Below are 18071 nucleotides of genomic sequence, written 5' to 3'. Positions count from 1 at the left end.
CACCCTCTCACTCTTCTTCCCCGATTCTTCCGCCGATTTCTCCTCTTCCCCCATCCCCCCCTCCACTCCCCCCATCATCTCGCACAGCCCATCGATCTGCCTGCCCCCTTCCCAGCTTGGCTGCTTCAGCATTTCCTTCCATAGATCAAGCTGCTCCCAAGAAACGAGGAAAAAGCTGTGGCAACACTCCTGCTCCACTGACCGCTCCGCACACTTCACTCGAAAAGCAGAGCAGATCGAGCCAGAGCGCGTGGCCTCGGGCACACAACCGCTCCACCGATGAAGCCCGCCGCCGTGAGGAAAGACGCTGGCGGCGGCATTGGCGGTGGCGCGTTCGGCATCTCCTGCCTCGACATCAAATCCTTCGGCGCCTCCCTGGTGCTCTTCGCCCTCATCATGGCGCTCTGGCAGTTCCACCCGTACCAGCCAATCCTCGCCATCACCCGCTCCTCCTGTCCCCTCATCCCTCCCCCATCTACCGCCGCCACCGCCGCCACCACCACCACCACCGCAGTATCCTTCTTCAACTCCACAGCCGACAGAGCCGCACCGACCACTGCCGCCAGCGCGACAAAGGCGCCAACCTTGCCATCCAGGCCACGGGACCCCAACAAGCGGGAGCTCCGGCCGTACGGCAGCGCGGCGGCGCTGTTTGTCCAGATGGGCGCGTACCGGGGCGGGCCGCGCACATTCGCCATCGTGGGGCTGGCGTCCAAGCCGGCGCACGTCTTCAGCACCCCTTACTTCAAGTGCGAGTGGCTCCCCAACCCGGACCCGGCCGGCGGCCCGCCGCCGAGGCCCGTCCGGACCAAGGCGTACAAGATGCTGCCCGACTGGGGTTACGGCCGCGTCTACACCACCGTCGTCGTCAACTGCACGTTCCCGACCAACCCCAACGCCGGCAACCGCGGGGGAAAGCTCCTCGTCCACGCCTATTATTCCACCTCCTCCCGCCGGTACGAGCGCTTCGTCGCGCTCGAGGAGGCGCCGGGGTCGTACGACGGGTCCCGCTTCCAGCCGCCGTTCCCCTACGAGTACCTCTACTGCGGCTCCTCGCTCTACGGCAACATCAGCGCCCCGCGGATGCGGGAGTGGTTGGCCTACCACGCGCATTTTTTCGGCCCAAGGTCGCACTTTGTTCTCCATGACGCCGGCGGCGTCAGCCCGGCGGTCAAGGCGGTTCTGGATCCGTGGGTGAGGGCCGGCCGGGTCACTCTCCAGGACATCAGGGCGCAAGCAGAGTACGACGGGTACTACTACAACCAGTTCATGGTGGTGAACGACTGCCTCCACCGGCACCGCCACGCGGCGAACTGGACCTTCTTCTTCGACGTCGACGAGTACATCTACCTCCCCGACGGGCGGTCGCTGGAGGAGGTGCTCGGCCAGCTCGAGCGGTACACGCAGTTCACCATTGAGCAGAACCCCATGTCCAGCAAGCTCTGCGTGGAGGATCCGACCAAGGGCTACTCGAGGTTTGCTTTCTTCCCTACTCTAGGCCTCTACCTTCTCCATCTATCTTTGTTAACTGTTGCTGCAATTGTTTATGCCTGTTGATATTCCCGTTGAAATCCAACAAAGATTCGTGCAATACAATACTGCAATCGGGGCAAGATATCCTTGTTTACCGCATAACGTTCCTGGAATCCAGTGAGTGTCCGCAGAACTTGCAATGTAGCTCCAGTCACTGTCCATTTGTGTTTTTATCAGCACACATGCTTCAAGAACCTAGGTTGTGAGTCACACTAGCCTATGCGTTAGGTTGATTTTGGGCAGTGCGACTGTTTTGTTCCTTTCCTTACTAAGTTGAAGGCAGTTTGACCTTGGTCCATTGCGGGATTTTCTGAATTTAGCTCAGCCCTACATCAAATACTGCTGGCCAGCTTGGGGCTACTTTCCTAAGTTACTCTTTTGTTTTCTGACAGTGAACCTAAAATTGTGCATCTTTTGTTTCGGGGTAGAGTCACTACATAAACAAGTGTTTTTTTGTTCCGAAAAGAAACAAGTGTAAATCTTTAAGCAAATAGTTGATGAATGGTTGCACACTCATGGCAATGAGAGTCAATCAGCGGCGAGTATTACATCAGTGAAACCAGCATCCTGCGATTAAGCTGCAGCTTTGTTCAGAGCATAGTTCTCCATGAGAAAGCAACTATTCGTCAATTAGTTCGTCCTCCATCTGGCCATGGCATGTTCAGAGCAGAAAGTGATATTGTTCATCAGCGATGATGATTTCTTTTATCATGAATTAAGCTGCAGCTTTGTCCATTTCTGAGTACTCCCTCCGTTCCAAAATAGATGACCCAACTTTGTACTAAAGTTAGTACAAAGTTGGGTCATCTATTTTGGAACGGAGGAAGTAGTTGCCAACAACACATTGTTTTAGTAGTTAACTCAAGAAAAAGTGTTTGCCACTATTTCTGTTCTAATTGAACCTCACAAGAAATCTTTGCATAATAGGGTTTCTTCTAGACTTCTTTCGGATTGCTGATGCTCTATTCCATGCTAGTTAAAAAGCTTGTGTTGATATCAGACGCTAATAAACTCAATCATGCTTTGGCCATCAGTTTGTTGCTTCACTAGGAGGGGCCTATAATTTTGTACCAATGCTACTCTGTGTGCAACCTGAGTGTTGTTGCTGTAATAATTGTTAAGAACCTAGATATTTACATGACCTACTCAGCTTATGTGAATATTTTATCTCACGATAACGTGAATGAATGAAACACAACTGGCACTGGCTGTTTTTAGTGTGTGAGTTAGGATTATGGTCTCCATTTGATAAGCCAAAAGTAGGTGCATCACTCTTTTAATTTATTTCTGCATATTCACTTTGTGCATGCGAAAGCGTGCACGTGCGCGATCTGTCTAGCAGACTTTCTCATACTAACACATTTATATGTGATTGGTCTTCAGGCAGTGGGGGTTTGAAAAACTTGTTTTCCGTAATTCGATCACCGGAGTCAGGCGGGATCGCAAATACGCCATTCGAGCAAGGAATGCATACTCCACTGGTGTGCACATGTCTCAAAATGTGTACGGGAGGACGACCCACAAAACCGAAAGCTTGATTAGATACTACCATTATCATAACTCGATCAATGTCATGGAGGAGCCTTGCCGGGAGTTTGTGCCGAAACCCACCAATGGCAGCAAGGTAATGTTTGAGGAGGTACCGTACGTCTACGACGATAACATGAAGCGTTTGGCGGGTGATATCAAGCGCTTCGAGGAGGAGACAGTTGGCGTGGTCTATTCATAGCATCTGGAGGAAGACCTTAGTCTGGTACATACATAATGCTGTTCTTTGGGGTACCTTGGTCTCCAACTGCGCCACTAAACCCAGTGTGCAACCAGTGTAAAGTTTTGGTTCCCAGCATTCTTGGCTCCGCGTCAATTCGACGCATTTCCTTTCTTTCTTCTTTGTTGTTCTTTAAGCTCATCTTTGATGTCTTATAGATTTATGTAGACGAACTGTTGGACATTATCAGATTCTTCTCATCTCAATAGACAGCAGTTTGTGCCTGATTTTTGTACTAGTTTAATTTGTAAGCTCTCGCAGCAACATTCCTGCATGTGGAGTTGTCAAGGATTCTTCTGGTCTGATTCCTGAGTGTACCATAAGGTAAGGGCAAGGTGCCATGGATCTTGCGCCCTGTAGGCTAGAGACGAGTGTTTGTGACTGTACCTAGTGCTGATTGATGAAGTCCTGGATGGAGCTGTAGCAAAGCATAAGAATCAAGATCTGGTCTGGTGTACTGTGTCATGTGAGCTTTTTTTCTGTTGCTATGTTATGTGAGCTGAATCAAGTTCATGCACCGAACACCCGTAGTTGGGCTAGCCCATGAGCGTAATTTCCTGTGGGATGCTCTCTGTGTCGCCCGGCGTACCCTAATTTCGCGCGTGCCCCTCCAGCCTTTCGATCCTCCTTTTGGGCCGGCTCATTCACGGATTTCTTCCCCACCGGTTTTGGGAAGGTTCAAGAACCTTCTCTGAACCGTTTTTTCCTGTTTTCTATTTCCTTTTGGTTTTCTTTCTTATTTTTTCCTGTTTTCATATTTAATTTCTTTTTTTTCAATTAGCAAACATATTTCAAACTCATCAACATTTTTTTGAAATCATGAATATTTTTTTGAAACCATGAAGATTTTTAAAATTTATGATTTTTTAAATCGTGACTTGTTTTTGAAATAGTGGACATATTTGTTTACAAATTCGTGAACATTTTTTGAAATTCAAACGATTTTTCAATGTAGGGATTTTTTTTTAAATTCGTGTGCATTCTCTTCAACCGTGAACATTTTTTGAATTTGCAAACTTTGTTTTTCAAATAGTGAACATTTATTGAAATCATGAATATTTTTTTAAATTCGTGAACATTCTCTTAAACCCTGAACGAATTCTGAACATTTTATGAATTCATGATTTTTTTAAATCAAGATTTTTTTGAATCTGCAAACATTTGAAGATTTCTTTTTTTTGTTCAAAACACACATTTTTTTAAAAATGGAAATTTTTGTAATCCATAATTATTTAAATTAAAAACAGAAATTTAAAAAGATAAAAGAAAAAATTGAAATAAAAAACAGAGCGCTCGGACATGGGCCACCCCAAACGGGTGGGCTGGGTGAGCGAGGGTATGTGCTGCCGCTCCTCCCAGCGCGTACCGCGCCTATATAGGAGCTCCCGTGTCGCCCGTACCAAGCACTACAGACGAATCCCCGCTAAATCCTATTTGGCGCCTTATGCGCCCGCTACAGTACAACTCGCAACTCACAATCTTTGGAGTAAACGAAACGATCAAGCGGGATAGCTGGGGAAGCAGGCGTCGTACGAGCTCGTCGGCTCGTTCATGGGCCGTCCCACTTAGCCAGGCACGTGGGCGCTGGTTTCCTCTTGCGGCGCATAAGGCGCTGGCGAGGAGCACTGCGCGGGAACCGGGCAGCCGCGATAATACTAGACTCACGGGCATGTTTCAGCAGACTTCACGGGCTGAAGAACATGCGCTAATCTAATTGGCCATCTGTGAATTTAACTGGTGGGTCTCGTCCTAATTAACTAAAACCACAACCATTAGCCTTTGATTAGCCCATAAATCCCCCGTGTGTGTAGCATTACTCAAGCGGCCCAGTAGCGCTCGCTAGAGGGGGATTATGGTTTTATTCGATGAGATTCACAGTGTTTTTTCTGTTTTGTGAAGCCGTTTTTTCGATTTTCTACTGACCATTTCTTTTTTCTTTTTTCCTTCTTCTACTTCTTTCTCTCATTTTTTTCTTTTTGTCTTTTATTTTTTAATTCATGCACTTTTTCAAAACTCATGAATTTTTTTCTAATTTATGAAGTTTTTTTAGTTCATGAACTATTTTAGAATTTGTGAATCTTTTTGAATCCATGACCATTTTATCAAATAAGTAGCAATTTAAAAAAATTCTTGTGTTTTTTAATTCATGGACATTTTTATAAGTCTTAATAACTTTTTTCAAATTTGTAAACCTGATATGACCAGTTTCGATTATACTCAGACCAATGACAACAATGGCGTACAAGCTGCCCACCGGAATCACGCTACCATACTCCATTAGTCATATATACCGTCATATTTACAATCAAGCTTTGACAATGAACTAGTTGTCGTTACAAAATTGCATTCAAGTATACTAAGAGATATATTTTTCTTTTTTCATAAAGAAGGATTACCGGGCCTCTACATCGAGCGATACACACAACCATTTTTATTTTATCATTTAATAAGGCCTCATAAAATAACTCAAGTGATAAGTGTCGCGCGTATTGACTCTGATACCACCATTGGAAAACATAGTAGAAAACAAAAAAATTCGTCTACGATCAACCAGGAACACTATGAAGATGCAATAACAGTTTAGATCAGACTATTACCAACTCCGAGTTGCAACGAAATAAGATGAGTTGGTGTAGATCATACTTGAAGTTCCTCAAACCGTTCACGAACGATCGCTCGAACGAAAGACTAAAAGCACGGCCTCTCCACAGTTAGCAAGCGTATGGTCTTCACGACCCAGCAGTATTTCGTCGTTCAGAGCTAATCGCCGCGAGAGAACTAGAGAAAGAATATTAGAACCACACTAGACTTCTAATTATGAGGAAAAGAGATGCTTAGATCTAGCTCAAGTTGGATCAACTAGAACTAGAGGAGGCTCCAAAACGTGTGTCTCCAAAGGCCAAACATCCTTTAGTATATATAGGTTGAAGGGAAAGGGAGGGTGGCCGACTTGGGGAGGGTTTCCCTCCCCTTGCGCTGGCCTAGCGGCTGGTGGAGTCCAACTCCACCTCCCCAATTCGGCATCCCCCTAGGGCGCCTCCACTAATGGGCCTTAGGGCCCATTAACTCTCCCCTAATAGGAATTTTCTTATTTTCTTTAGCCCGTTGACTATGAATAAATTCCAGGGGCCTCCTAACTATATTAGAGCCCTTTATAATTTACATTTAAGTCCTCGAAATAATTTCCACCTATAAATCAATTCCCGATATTACCCGGTAAACTCTGAAATCCTTCTGGTAACTCTGAAACGCTTCCGGTTCCTCTCGAAACTATTTTGAATATCAATGAAACTATTTCATAAATATGTTCTCATAACTCTTGCTCCACTAACACTTAGCAGAACGTGATTCCCTTGAACTTGTGACCCTGTAGGTTCGGTAAAACATAGACATGAACAAAACCCCTTTTGTTCAATGACTAACAGCGAAACCGTGGATATCTGTATTGGTCCCTTGAATAAACGAATGATACTCGAGTGAACCTTTGGTTATCATGTTCTATTCCCTTTTCTCGTGATACTTACAAAACCCGAGGCAAAATATATCGGTATCCTCTTGAGTCATTCTCATGCTCACTACATCGATCTCCTCGTTACCAGTTTTGTTTTTCTTTCTTGTTGGCATGTCCTAGCCATACGATGATGGATGTCACCTGTGTCTGGCCATACGATGATGGATGTCGTGACACTGAGAGGGCCCTAAGAATATCTACCATCGACGGAGGAGAAAATCCCACTCTTGAGCTATCTAGCCCCTTGTCAAACTTTTTGATGAACCAGTTAGTTGTCATTATGATCACCGTGTTACATATGACGTTTGAGCAACCCCAAAGTCCATCGTATAATAAGAAGTGAATACAAAACTTTCATGGTCTAAGGAACTAAATCACACCTTAACTCTTCATGTTATAACACTTGACTTGTGACGATTGTATCTCAAATTATAACAGACAAGTTTGGGTCGATCCAATATGATCGTTCTTTGAATGTCATATTCTCAAAGTTGTTTTAGAACTATCATTACACTTAAGATATCCTAAGAACCAGAAAACATGATCACAAACAACACCTTGAGCTAGTCTTGGAGGCGAGATTAGGAATCAAGTTTTACCGTTTATCATTCCACACGTGCATATGAGTTTTCTACTGAATCACACATTCTAGGCTCCCACTCTTGCCCATGCCTCGCCGCTCCTCTCCCCGAGATCCCCTATCTCCAAGGGTCAGCGGCAAATAGGCGACATCAGGAAGGCAGGAGAGAGGAGGTGTCCTCCGGTTCCTTGATGGTTCCGGACACTCTCCTGCTCCCACCATATTTGAGAAACTAATTTCATTCACACATCATAGTTTTGAGTGTGGTTTCAAAATATTTGAAAAGAGTCAAAATTAAAGGAATTCCTTCTGAACTATAATAAACTATTCAACCAAGCTTTTCTTTATTGGATAGAACATTATCCAACTTTTATAACAAGGTTTGAAATGGTTTAAAGAAAGATTCAAATTTTTTTTAATTTTCCCTAAAAATCATAGCAATTCACTCTTCAAAAAGTTTTGATTTCCCCTAAAAATCATAGCAATTCATTGAATAATATATTATTATTATTAACATTCCAAATTTTGGAGTTTTTTTTGGATGTTAGACTATGCACACCTTTAAGTTTGTCATTCTAATCTAAAGTAGATCCCCAATGTCACCTAAGACAACCCCGAGAACTATACTAAACAATCACCTTTCATGAAACAAAACGTTCAATCTTTTTCTAATGAGTCACCACAATGTCACTATGGGTGTCTCCAAAGATTATATTAGATATGTATCACATAATCTCATTAACTCCTTAAGTTCAAGAAAATAAAAGACAAAGATTCAATCCATAAAGGTACTAATCGCAAAACATACATCATACAATTCAACTAATCACCATGCCCACAATCGTAATCATGGTGGAAGATCATAAGATCAAGAAAGAGAGATGCTTGATACATAGCTACTACCATAAACCCTCAACCTCAATGGTTGATGTAGGGGTTGAAAAATGAAGGTTCCCCCTTTGATAGAGTGCCAGACCAGAGAGAAAACGGAGACCGCTTTGCAAATGCAAGGTGGCGGTGGAGAAAAAATCAATAAAAAATAGGATGAACTTTTGGTGGTATTTAATGTTGGGGAACGTAGCAGAAATTCAAAAAATTTCTACGCATCACCAAGATCAATCTATGGAGATTATAGAAACAAGAGAGGGAGAGGATAAGCATCTTCATGCCTTTGAATATCGCTAAGCGGAAGCGTTACAAGAACACGGTTGATGGAGTCGTACTCACGACGATTCAAATCACGGAATATCCGATCTAGTGCCGAACGGACGGCGCCTCCGCGTTCAACACACATACAGCCCGGGGACGTCTCCTCCTTATTGATCCAGCAAGGGGAGAGGAGAAGTTGAGGGAGAACTCCGACAGCACGATGGCATGGTGTTGGTGGAGCTCGTGGTATTCCTGCAGGGCTTCGCCAAGCACTACGGAGGAGGAGGTGTTGGAGGAGGGAGAGGGCTGCGCCAGGGGAAGGGTGTGGCTGCCCTCCCACCCCTCACTATATATAGGGGGAAGGGGAGAGGGGGCCGGCCCCTCTAGATGGATCTAGAGGAGGGGGCGGCGGCCAGGGGAAACCCTAGATGGGTTTGGGTGCCCCCAGCCCCTAGGAAACTTGCCCCCCAAGCCGGGAGGGGCGGCTGCCCTAGGGGTGGCGCCCCCACCTCTCCAGGTTACGTGAGATGGGGTGGGAGGGGCGCTCAGCCCCTTAGTGGGCTGATGTGCTCCCTTCCCTTAGCCCATAAGGCCCCCAACGCTTGTCGGGGCCTCCAAAACCCCTTTCGGACACGCTGGTCATCACTTGGTACCCCCGGAATAATTCCGGACTCCAATACCCTTCGTCCAATATACCGATCTTCACCTTCGGACCATTCCGGAGCTCCTCGTCATGTCCGGGATCTCATCCGGGACTCCGAACAACCTTCATTAACCACATACTATTTCCCATAACAACTCTAGCGTCACCGAACCTTAAGTGTGTAGACCCTACGGGTTCGGTAACCATGCAGACATGACCGAGATACCTCTCCGGCCAATAACCAATAGCGGGATCTGGATACCCATATTGGCTCCCACATGTTCCACGATGATCTCATCGGATGAACCACGATGTCGAGGATTCAGTCAATCCCGTATACAATTCCCTTTGTCTATCAGTATGTTACTTGCCTGAGATTTGGTTGTCGGTATCCCAATACCTCTTTCAATCTCGTTACCGGCAAGTCACTTTACTCGTTCCGTAATGCATGATCCCGTGACTAACTACTTAGTCACATTGAGCTCATTATGATGATGCATTACCGAGTGGGCCCAGAGATGCCTCTCCGTCATACGGAGTGACAAATCCCAATCTCTATTCGTGCTAACCTTACAGACACTTTTGGATATACTTGTAGTGCACCTTTATAGCCACCCAGTTACGTTGTGACATTTGGTACACCCAAAGCACTCCTACGGTATCCGGGAGTTACACAATCTCATGGTCTAAGGAAATGACACTTGACATTAGAAAAGCTCTTAGCAAACGAACTACACGATCTTGTGCTATGCTTAGGATTGGGTCTTGTGTATCACATCATTCTCCTAATGATGTGATCCCGTTATCAATGACATCCAATGTCCATGGTCAGAAACCATAACCATCTATTGATCAACGAGCTAGTCAACTAGAGGCTCACTAGGGACATGTTGTGGTCTATGTATTCACACATGTATTACGGTTTCCAGTTAATACAATTATAGCATGAACAATAGACAATTATCATGAACAAGGAAATACAATAATAACCATTTTATTATTGCCTCTAGGGCATATTTCCAACAGTCTCCCACTTGCACTAGAGTCAATAATCTAGTTCACATCACTATGTGATTGTAATGAATTCAACACCCATGGGGTTTGATCATATCTCGCTTGTGAGAGAGGTTATTAGTCAACGGATTTGAAGCTTTCAGATCCGTGTGTGCTTTGCAAATCTCTATGTAGATGTAGCTACCACGCGCTATTTGGAGCTATTCCAACTAACTGTTCTACTATATGAATCCGGTTTACTACTCATAGTCATCCAAATTAGTATCAAAGTTTGAATCGACGTAACCCTTTACGACAAACTCTTTTACCACCTCCATAATCGAGAAAATTCCTTAGTACACTAGTTACTAAGGATAAGTTTGATCGTTGTCCTGTGATCCATTCCTGGATCACTCTTGTACCCCTTGACTGACTCATGGCAAGGAACACTTCAGGTGCGGTACACAGCATAGCATACTGTAGAGCCTACGTCTGAAGCATAGGGGACGACCTTCGTCCTTTCTCTCTCTTCTACCGTGGTCATGTCTTGAGTCTTACTCAATATTCACACATTATAACACAACCAAGAACTCCTTCTTTGCCGATCTATTTTGAACTCCTTCAAAATCTTGTCACGGTATGTATTCATTTGAAAGTACTATTAAGCGTCTTTGATCTATCCTTATAGATCTTGATGCTCAATGTTCAAGTAGCTTAATCCAGGGTTTCCATTGAAAAACACTTTTCAAATGACCCCATATGCTTTCCAGAAATTCTACATCATTTTCGATCAACCATATGTCTACAACATATACTCATCAAAAATTCTATAGTGCTCCCACTCACTTCTTTGGAAATACAAGTTTCTCATAAACTTTGTATAAACCCAAAATCTTTGATCATCTCATCAAAGCGTATATTCCAACTCTAAGATGCTTACTCCAGTCCTTAGAAGGACTGCTGGTGCTTTGCATACTTGTTAGCATCTTTTAGGATTGACAAAACATTCTAGTTGTATCACATACAACCTTTCCTCAAGCAACTCGTCGAGGAAACAACGGTTTTTGACATCCTATATGCAAGATTTCATAAATAATGCAGTAACTGCTAATACAATTCCAACAGACTCATAGCATCCTACGAGTGAGAAAGTCTCATCGTAGTTAACTCCTTGAACTTGTCAGAAAACATCTTAGCGACAAGTCGAGCTTTCTTAATGGTGACACTTACCATCATTGTCTCTCTTCCTTTTAAAATCCATCTGTACCCAACAGCCTTACGACCATCAAGTAGTTCTTCCAAAGTCTACACTTTGTTTTCATGGATCCTCTCTCGGATTTTATGGCCTCGAGCCATTTTTCAGAATCCGGGCCCACCATCACTTCTCCATAGCTCGTAGGTTCATTGTTGTCTAGCAACATGACCTCCAAGACAGGATCACGTACCACTCTGAAGTAGTACGTATCCTTGTCAACCTATGAGTTTTTTGTAGTGACTTGATCCGAAGTTTCATGATCAATATCATCAGCTTCCACTTCAATTGGTGTAGGTGCCACAGGAGCAACTTCCTGTGCCCTGCTACACACTAGTTGAAGTGATGGTTCAATAACCTCATCAAGTCTCCACCATCCTCTCACTCAATTTTTTCGAGAGAAACTTTTCCTTGAGGAAGGACCCGATTCTGAAACAATCCCTTTTGCTTCCGGAACTGAGACAGGAGGTATTCCCAACTATTTTTGGGTTTCCTATGAAGATGCATTTATCCGCTTTGGGTTCGAGCTTATCAACCTGAAACTTTTTCACATAAGCGTTGCATCCCCAAACTTTTAAGAAATGACAACTTAGGTTTCTCTAAACCATAGTGCATACGGTGTCATCTCAACAGAATTACGTGGTGCCCTATTTAAAGTGAATGTGGTTGTCTCAATGCCTAACCCATAAACGATAGTGGTAATTCGATAAGAGACATCATGGTATGCACCATATCCAATAGGGTGCAGCTATGATGTTCGGACACACCATCACACTATGGTGTTCCAGGCGGTATTAGTTGTGAAACAATTTCCACAATGTCTTAATTTTGTACCAAACTAATAACTCAGATATTCATCTCTATGATCATATCATAGACATTTTATCCTCTTGTCACGATGATCTTCAACTTCACTCTGAAATTACTTGAACCTTTCAATAATTCAAACTTGTGTTTCACCAAGTAAATATACTCAGCATCTACTCAAATCATCTGTGAAGTAAGAACATAACGATATCCACTGCGTGCCTCAGCACTCATTGGACTGCACACATCAAAATGTATTACTTCCAACAAGTTGCTTTCTTGTTCCATCTCACTGAAAACGAGGCCTTTCAGTCATCTTGCCCATGTGGTATGATTTGCATGTCTCAAGTGATTCAAAAACAAGTGAGTCTAAACGATCCATCTGTATGGAGTTTCTTCATGCATACATACCAATAGACATGGTTCGCATGTCTCAAACTTTTCAAAAACGAGTGAGTCCAAAGATCCATCAACATGGAGCTTCTTCTTACGTTTTATATCAATATGACTCAAATAGCAGTGCCACAAGTATGTGGTACTATCATTACTATCTTATATCTTTTGGCATGAACATGTGTATCACTATGATCAAGATTCAATAAACCATTCATTTTTGGTGCAAGACCATTGAAGGTATTATTCAAATAAACAGAGTAACCATTATTCTCCTTAAATGAATAACCGTATTGCAATAGACATAATCCAATCATGTCTATGCTCAACGCAAACACCAAATAACAATTATTTAGGTTTAACACCAATCTCGATGGTAGAGGGAGTATGCGATGCTTGATCACATCAAGCTTGAAAACACTTCCAACACATATTGTCATCTCACCTTCAGCTAGTCTCCGTTTATTCCGCAACTTTTATTTCGAGTTACTAACACTTAGCAACCAAACCGGTATCTAATACCCTGGCGCTACTAGGAGTACTAGTAAAGTACACATTAATATAATGTATATCCAATATACTTCTATCGACCTTGCCAGCCTTCTCATCTACCAAGTATCTAGGGTAGTTCTTCTTCAGTGACCGTTCCCCTCATTACAGAAGCACTTAGTCTCGGGTTTGGGTTCAACCTTGGGTTTCTTCACTAGAGCAGCAACTGATTTGCCGTTTCATGAAGTATCCCTTCTTTCCCTTGCCCTTCTTGAAACTAGTGGTTTAACCATCAACAATTGATGCTCCTACTTGATTTCTACTTTCGCAGTGTCAAACATCGCGAATTGCTCAAGGATCATCATGTCTATCCCTGATATGTTATAGTTCATCATGAAGCTCTAGTAGCTTGGTGGCAGTGACTTTGGAGAACCATCACTATCTCATCTGGAAGATAACTCCCACTCGATTCAAGCGATTGTAGTACTCAGACAATCTGAGCACATGCTCAACGATTGAACTTTTCTCCCTTAGTTTGCAGGCTTAAGAAACTTGTAGGAGGTCTCATACCTCTTGACGTGGGCACGAGCCTGAAATCCCAATTTCAGCTCTTGGAACATCTCATATGTTCCATGACGTTTCAAAATGTCTTCGGTGCCTCAATTCTAAACCGTTTAACATTACGCACTGAACTATCACGTAGTCATCAAAACGTGTATGTTAGATGTTCGCAACATCCACAGTCGATGCTCAAGGTTCGGCACACCGAGCGGTGCATTAAGGACATAAGCCTTCTACGCAGCAATGAGGATAATCCTCAGTTTACGGTCCCAGTCAGCATAATTGCTACTATGAACTTTCAACTAAAATTTTCTCTAGGAACATATCTTAAACAATATAACTAAATCTTAAGCTACGACATAATTTGCAAACATCTTTTGACTATGTTCATGATAATTAAGTTCATCTGGTTATTTAATGAACTCCCACTTAGATAGACATCCCTCTAGTCATCTAAGTGATACATGATCTGAGTCAACTAGGACGTGTCCGATCATCACGTGAGACAGACTAGTCATCATCGGTTAACATCTTCATGTTGATCGTATCTACTAAATGACTCATGTACGACCTTTCGGTCTCTTGTGTTCCGAGGCCATGTCTGTACATGCTAGGCTTGTCAAGTCAACCTAAGTGTTTTGCATGTGTAAATCTGGCTTACACCCGTTGTATGCGAACGTTAGAATCTATCACACCCGATCATCACGTGGTGCTTCGAAACAACGAACCTTCGCAATGGTGCACAGTTGGGGGGAACACTTTCTTGAAATTTTAGTTAGGGATCATCTTATTTATGCTACCGTCATTCTAAGCAAATAAGATATAAACATGACAAACATCACATGCAAATCATAAAGTGACATGATATGGCCAATATCATTTTGCGCCTTTGATCTCCATCTTTGAGGCGCGACATTATCACCTTCGTCACCGGCATGACACCATGATCTCCATCATCATGATCCCCATCATCGTGTCTCCATGAAGTTGTCTCGCCAACTGTTACTTCTACTACTACGACTAACGGTTAGCAATAAAGTAAAGTAATTACATGGCGTTGTTCAATGACACGCATGTCATATGTTAAATTAAGACAACTTCTATGGCTCCTGCCGGTTGTCATACTCATCTACATGCAAGTCGTGATTCCTATTACAAGAACATGATCAATCTCATACATCACATATATCATTCATCAGATCCTTTTGGCCATATCACATCACACGGCATATGCTGCAAAAACAAGTTAGACATCCTCTAATTGTTGTTGCAAGTTTTTACGTGGCTGCTATAGGTTTCTAGCAAGAACGTTTCTTACCTACGCCAAAACCACAACGTGATATGCCAATTGCTATTTACCCTTCATAAGGACCCTTTTCATCGAATCCGATCCGACTAAAGTGGGAGAGACTGGCACCCGCTAGCCACCTTATGCAACAAGTGCATGTCAGTCGGTGGAACCTGTCTCACGTAAGTGTACGTGTAAGGTCGGCCCGGGCCGCTTCATCCCACAATACCATCAAAACAAGATAGGACTAGTAACGGTAAGCATATTGAACAAAACCAACGCCCACAATAATTTGTGTTCTACTCGTGCATAGAATCTACGCAATAGACCTAGCTCATGATGTCACTGTTGTGGAACGTAGCAGAAATTCAAAAAAATTCTACGCATCACCAAGATCAATCTATGGACATTCTAGCAACAAGAGAGGGAGAGGATAAGAATCTTCATACCTTTGAAGATCGCTAAGCGGAAGCGTTACAAGAACGCGGTTGATGGAGTAGTACTCGTGGTGATTCAAATCGCGGAAGATCCGATCTAGCGCCGAACGGATGGCGCCTCCGTGTTCATCACACGTACAGCCCGGGGACGTCTCCTCCTTCTTGATCCAGCAAGGGGAGAGGAGAAGTGGAGGGAGAACTCCGACAGCACGACGACATGGTGTTGGTGGAGCTCGTGGTATTCCTGCAGGGCTTCGCCAAGCACTACGGAGGAGGAGGAGGTGTTGGAGGAGGGAGAGGGCTACGCCAGGGGAAGGGTGTGGCTGCCCTCCCACCCCCTCACTATATATAGGGGGCAGGGGAGAGGGGGCCGACCCCTCTAGATGGATCTAGAGGAGTGGGCAGCGGCCAGGGGAAACCCTAGATGGGTTTGGGCGCCCCCACCCCCTAGGAAACTTGCCCCCCAAGCCGGGAGGGGCGGATGCCCTAGGGGTGGCGCCCCCACCTCTCCAGGTTACATGAGATGGGGTGGGAGGGGCGCTCATCCCCTTAGTGGGCTGATGTGCCCCCTTCCCTTGGCCCATAAGCCCCCCCCCAACACTTGTCAGGGCCTTCGAAACCCCTTTCGGACACGCTGGTTATCACCTGGTACCCCCGGAACAATTCCGGACTCCAATACCCTTCGTCCAATATACCGATCTTCACCTCCGGACCATTCCGGAGCTCCCCGTCACGCCAGGGATCTCATCCGGGACTCCGAACAACCTTCGGTAACCACATACTATTTCCCATAACAACTCTAGCGTCACCGAACCTTAAGTGTGTAGACCCTACGGGTTCGGGAACCATGTAGACATCACCGAGACACCTCTCCGACCAATAACCAATAGCGGGATCTGGATACCCATATTGGCTCCCACATGTTCCACGATGATCTCATCGGATAAACCACGATGTCGAGGATTCAGTCAATCTCGTATACAATTCCCTTTGTCTATCAGTATGTTACTTGCCCAAGATTCGATCGTCGGTATCCCAATACCTCGTTCAATCTCGTTACCGGCAAGTCACTTTACTCGTTCCGTAATGCATGATCCCGTGACTAACTACTTAGTCACATTGAGCTCATTATGATGATGCATTACCGAGTGGGCCCAGAGATACCTCTCCGTCATACGGAGTGACAAATCCCAATCTCGATTCGTGCCAACCCAACATACACTTTTGGATATACCTGTAGTGCACCTTTATAGCCACCCAGTTACGTTGTGACGTTTGATACACCCAAAGCACTCCTACGGTATCCGGGAGTTACACAATCTCATGGTCTAAGGAAATGATACTTGACATTAGAAAAACTCTTAGCAAACGAACTACACGATCTTGTGCTATGATTAGGATTGGGTCTTGTCCATCACATCATTCTCCTAATGATGTGATCCCGTTATCAATGACATCCAATGTCCATGGTCAGGAAACCATAACCAGCTATTGATCAACGAGCTAGTCAACTAGAGGCTCACTAGGGACATGTTGTGGTCTATGTATTCACACATGTATTACGGTTTCTAGTTAATACAATTATAGCATGAACAATAGACAATTATCATGAATAAGGAAATACAATAATAACCATTTTATTATTGCCTCTAGGGCATATTTCCAACATTTAAGGGCCCTTGGGCACGTTAGGCCAGCTAGGGGCCCCACAACCTTTGGGAACCCCCTTGAGGCGCCTCCAACCCTAGGTCCCTTGGGATTCCTCAGGCCTGGTGGTGGTACCTAGGCCCTCTGGTCTTCTCCCGGCTTGAACATCGCGAAAGATATATTTTTGATTATTTTGAGGACTTTTTTTGTGAGACCCTCTTGTGTAATGCTCTCTTCTCTCTATGTTCTATACCGTCCTTGTGAGGAAACCCACATACAAAGAGAGAGTAATAGAGAAACTGACACCGTGCACTGGATTAATATTTTAGTCCAATAAAATTCAATAAAAATCATGCCTAAAGTGTTTAAAAATGATAATAGTATAGCATGAATTATGCAAAAATTATCGATATGTTTGAGCCGTATCAATAAACCCCTTGCTATGAGAGACCCTCTTATGTATTGTTATCCTCCCTCTAGGTTATGTCCCGTCCTTGTGAGGGGAGGAGAAATGAGGAGAGAGAGAGAATGAACTCATTTTAGATTCTAGAAGATCTTGTCAACTCTTCATACAAAGTGAACATTGCAAGTACTTCTTACTCTTGGAGAGTGCGTCTCCTAAATGATTAGTGTCACTTCAAACCTTAGTAGATTATGAAGGATCCAAGAAGCTTGTGAATGGCGGGGAAAAAATTAAGTGGTGCACACCATCAACACAATCGTCATAGCATTGCCAATCAACTTGTGGTTACGACCATGTAAGTGTTGGGAATCGTTGCATGTAAAAACAAACAAAAAATCTACGCACACGCAATGATCTATCCATGAAGATGCATAGCAACGAGGGGGAGAGTGTGTCTACGTACCCTTGTAGACCGTTGATACGTCTCCAATGTATCTATAATGTTTGATTGTTCAATGTGTTATATTATCATTTCTTGGATGTTCTACAATCATTTTATATCATTTTTGGTACTAACCTATTGACATAGTGCCCGGTGCGAGTTGTTGTTTTCTGCA

At 44.0% G+C, this 18071-nt stretch overlaps 1 protein-coding gene across 1 annotated transcript; it reads left to right on the top strand.

Annotated features, from left to right (window-relative positions):
• The first annotated feature begins 26 nt into the window (after positions 1-26).
• LOC119338321 (galactan beta-1,4-galactosyltransferase GALS1-like) lies at positions 27-3604 on the top strand. The gene is made up of 2 exons (XM_037610616.1): positions 27-1475; positions 2917-3604. The coding sequence occupies exons 1-2, from the start codon at positions 280-282 to the stop codon at positions 3260-3262; spliced, it is 1542 nt and encodes a 513-aa protein (XP_037466513.1). The 5' UTR covers positions 27-279; the 3' UTR covers positions 3263-3604.
• Positions 3605-18071: the final 14467 nt, after the last annotated feature.

Source organism: Triticum dicoccoides, chromosome 7B (assembly GCF_002162155.2).
Source record: "Triticum dicoccoides isolate Atlit2015 ecotype Zavitan chromosome 7B, WEW_v2.0, whole genome shotgun sequence".
In the NCBI taxonomy this organism is placed as follows: Eukaryota; Viridiplantae; Streptophyta; class Magnoliopsida; order Poales; family Poaceae; genus Triticum; species Triticum dicoccoides.
Note: the sequence above shows the minus strand (reverse complement) of the source record. Positions and strands in the feature narration are given on the sequence as shown.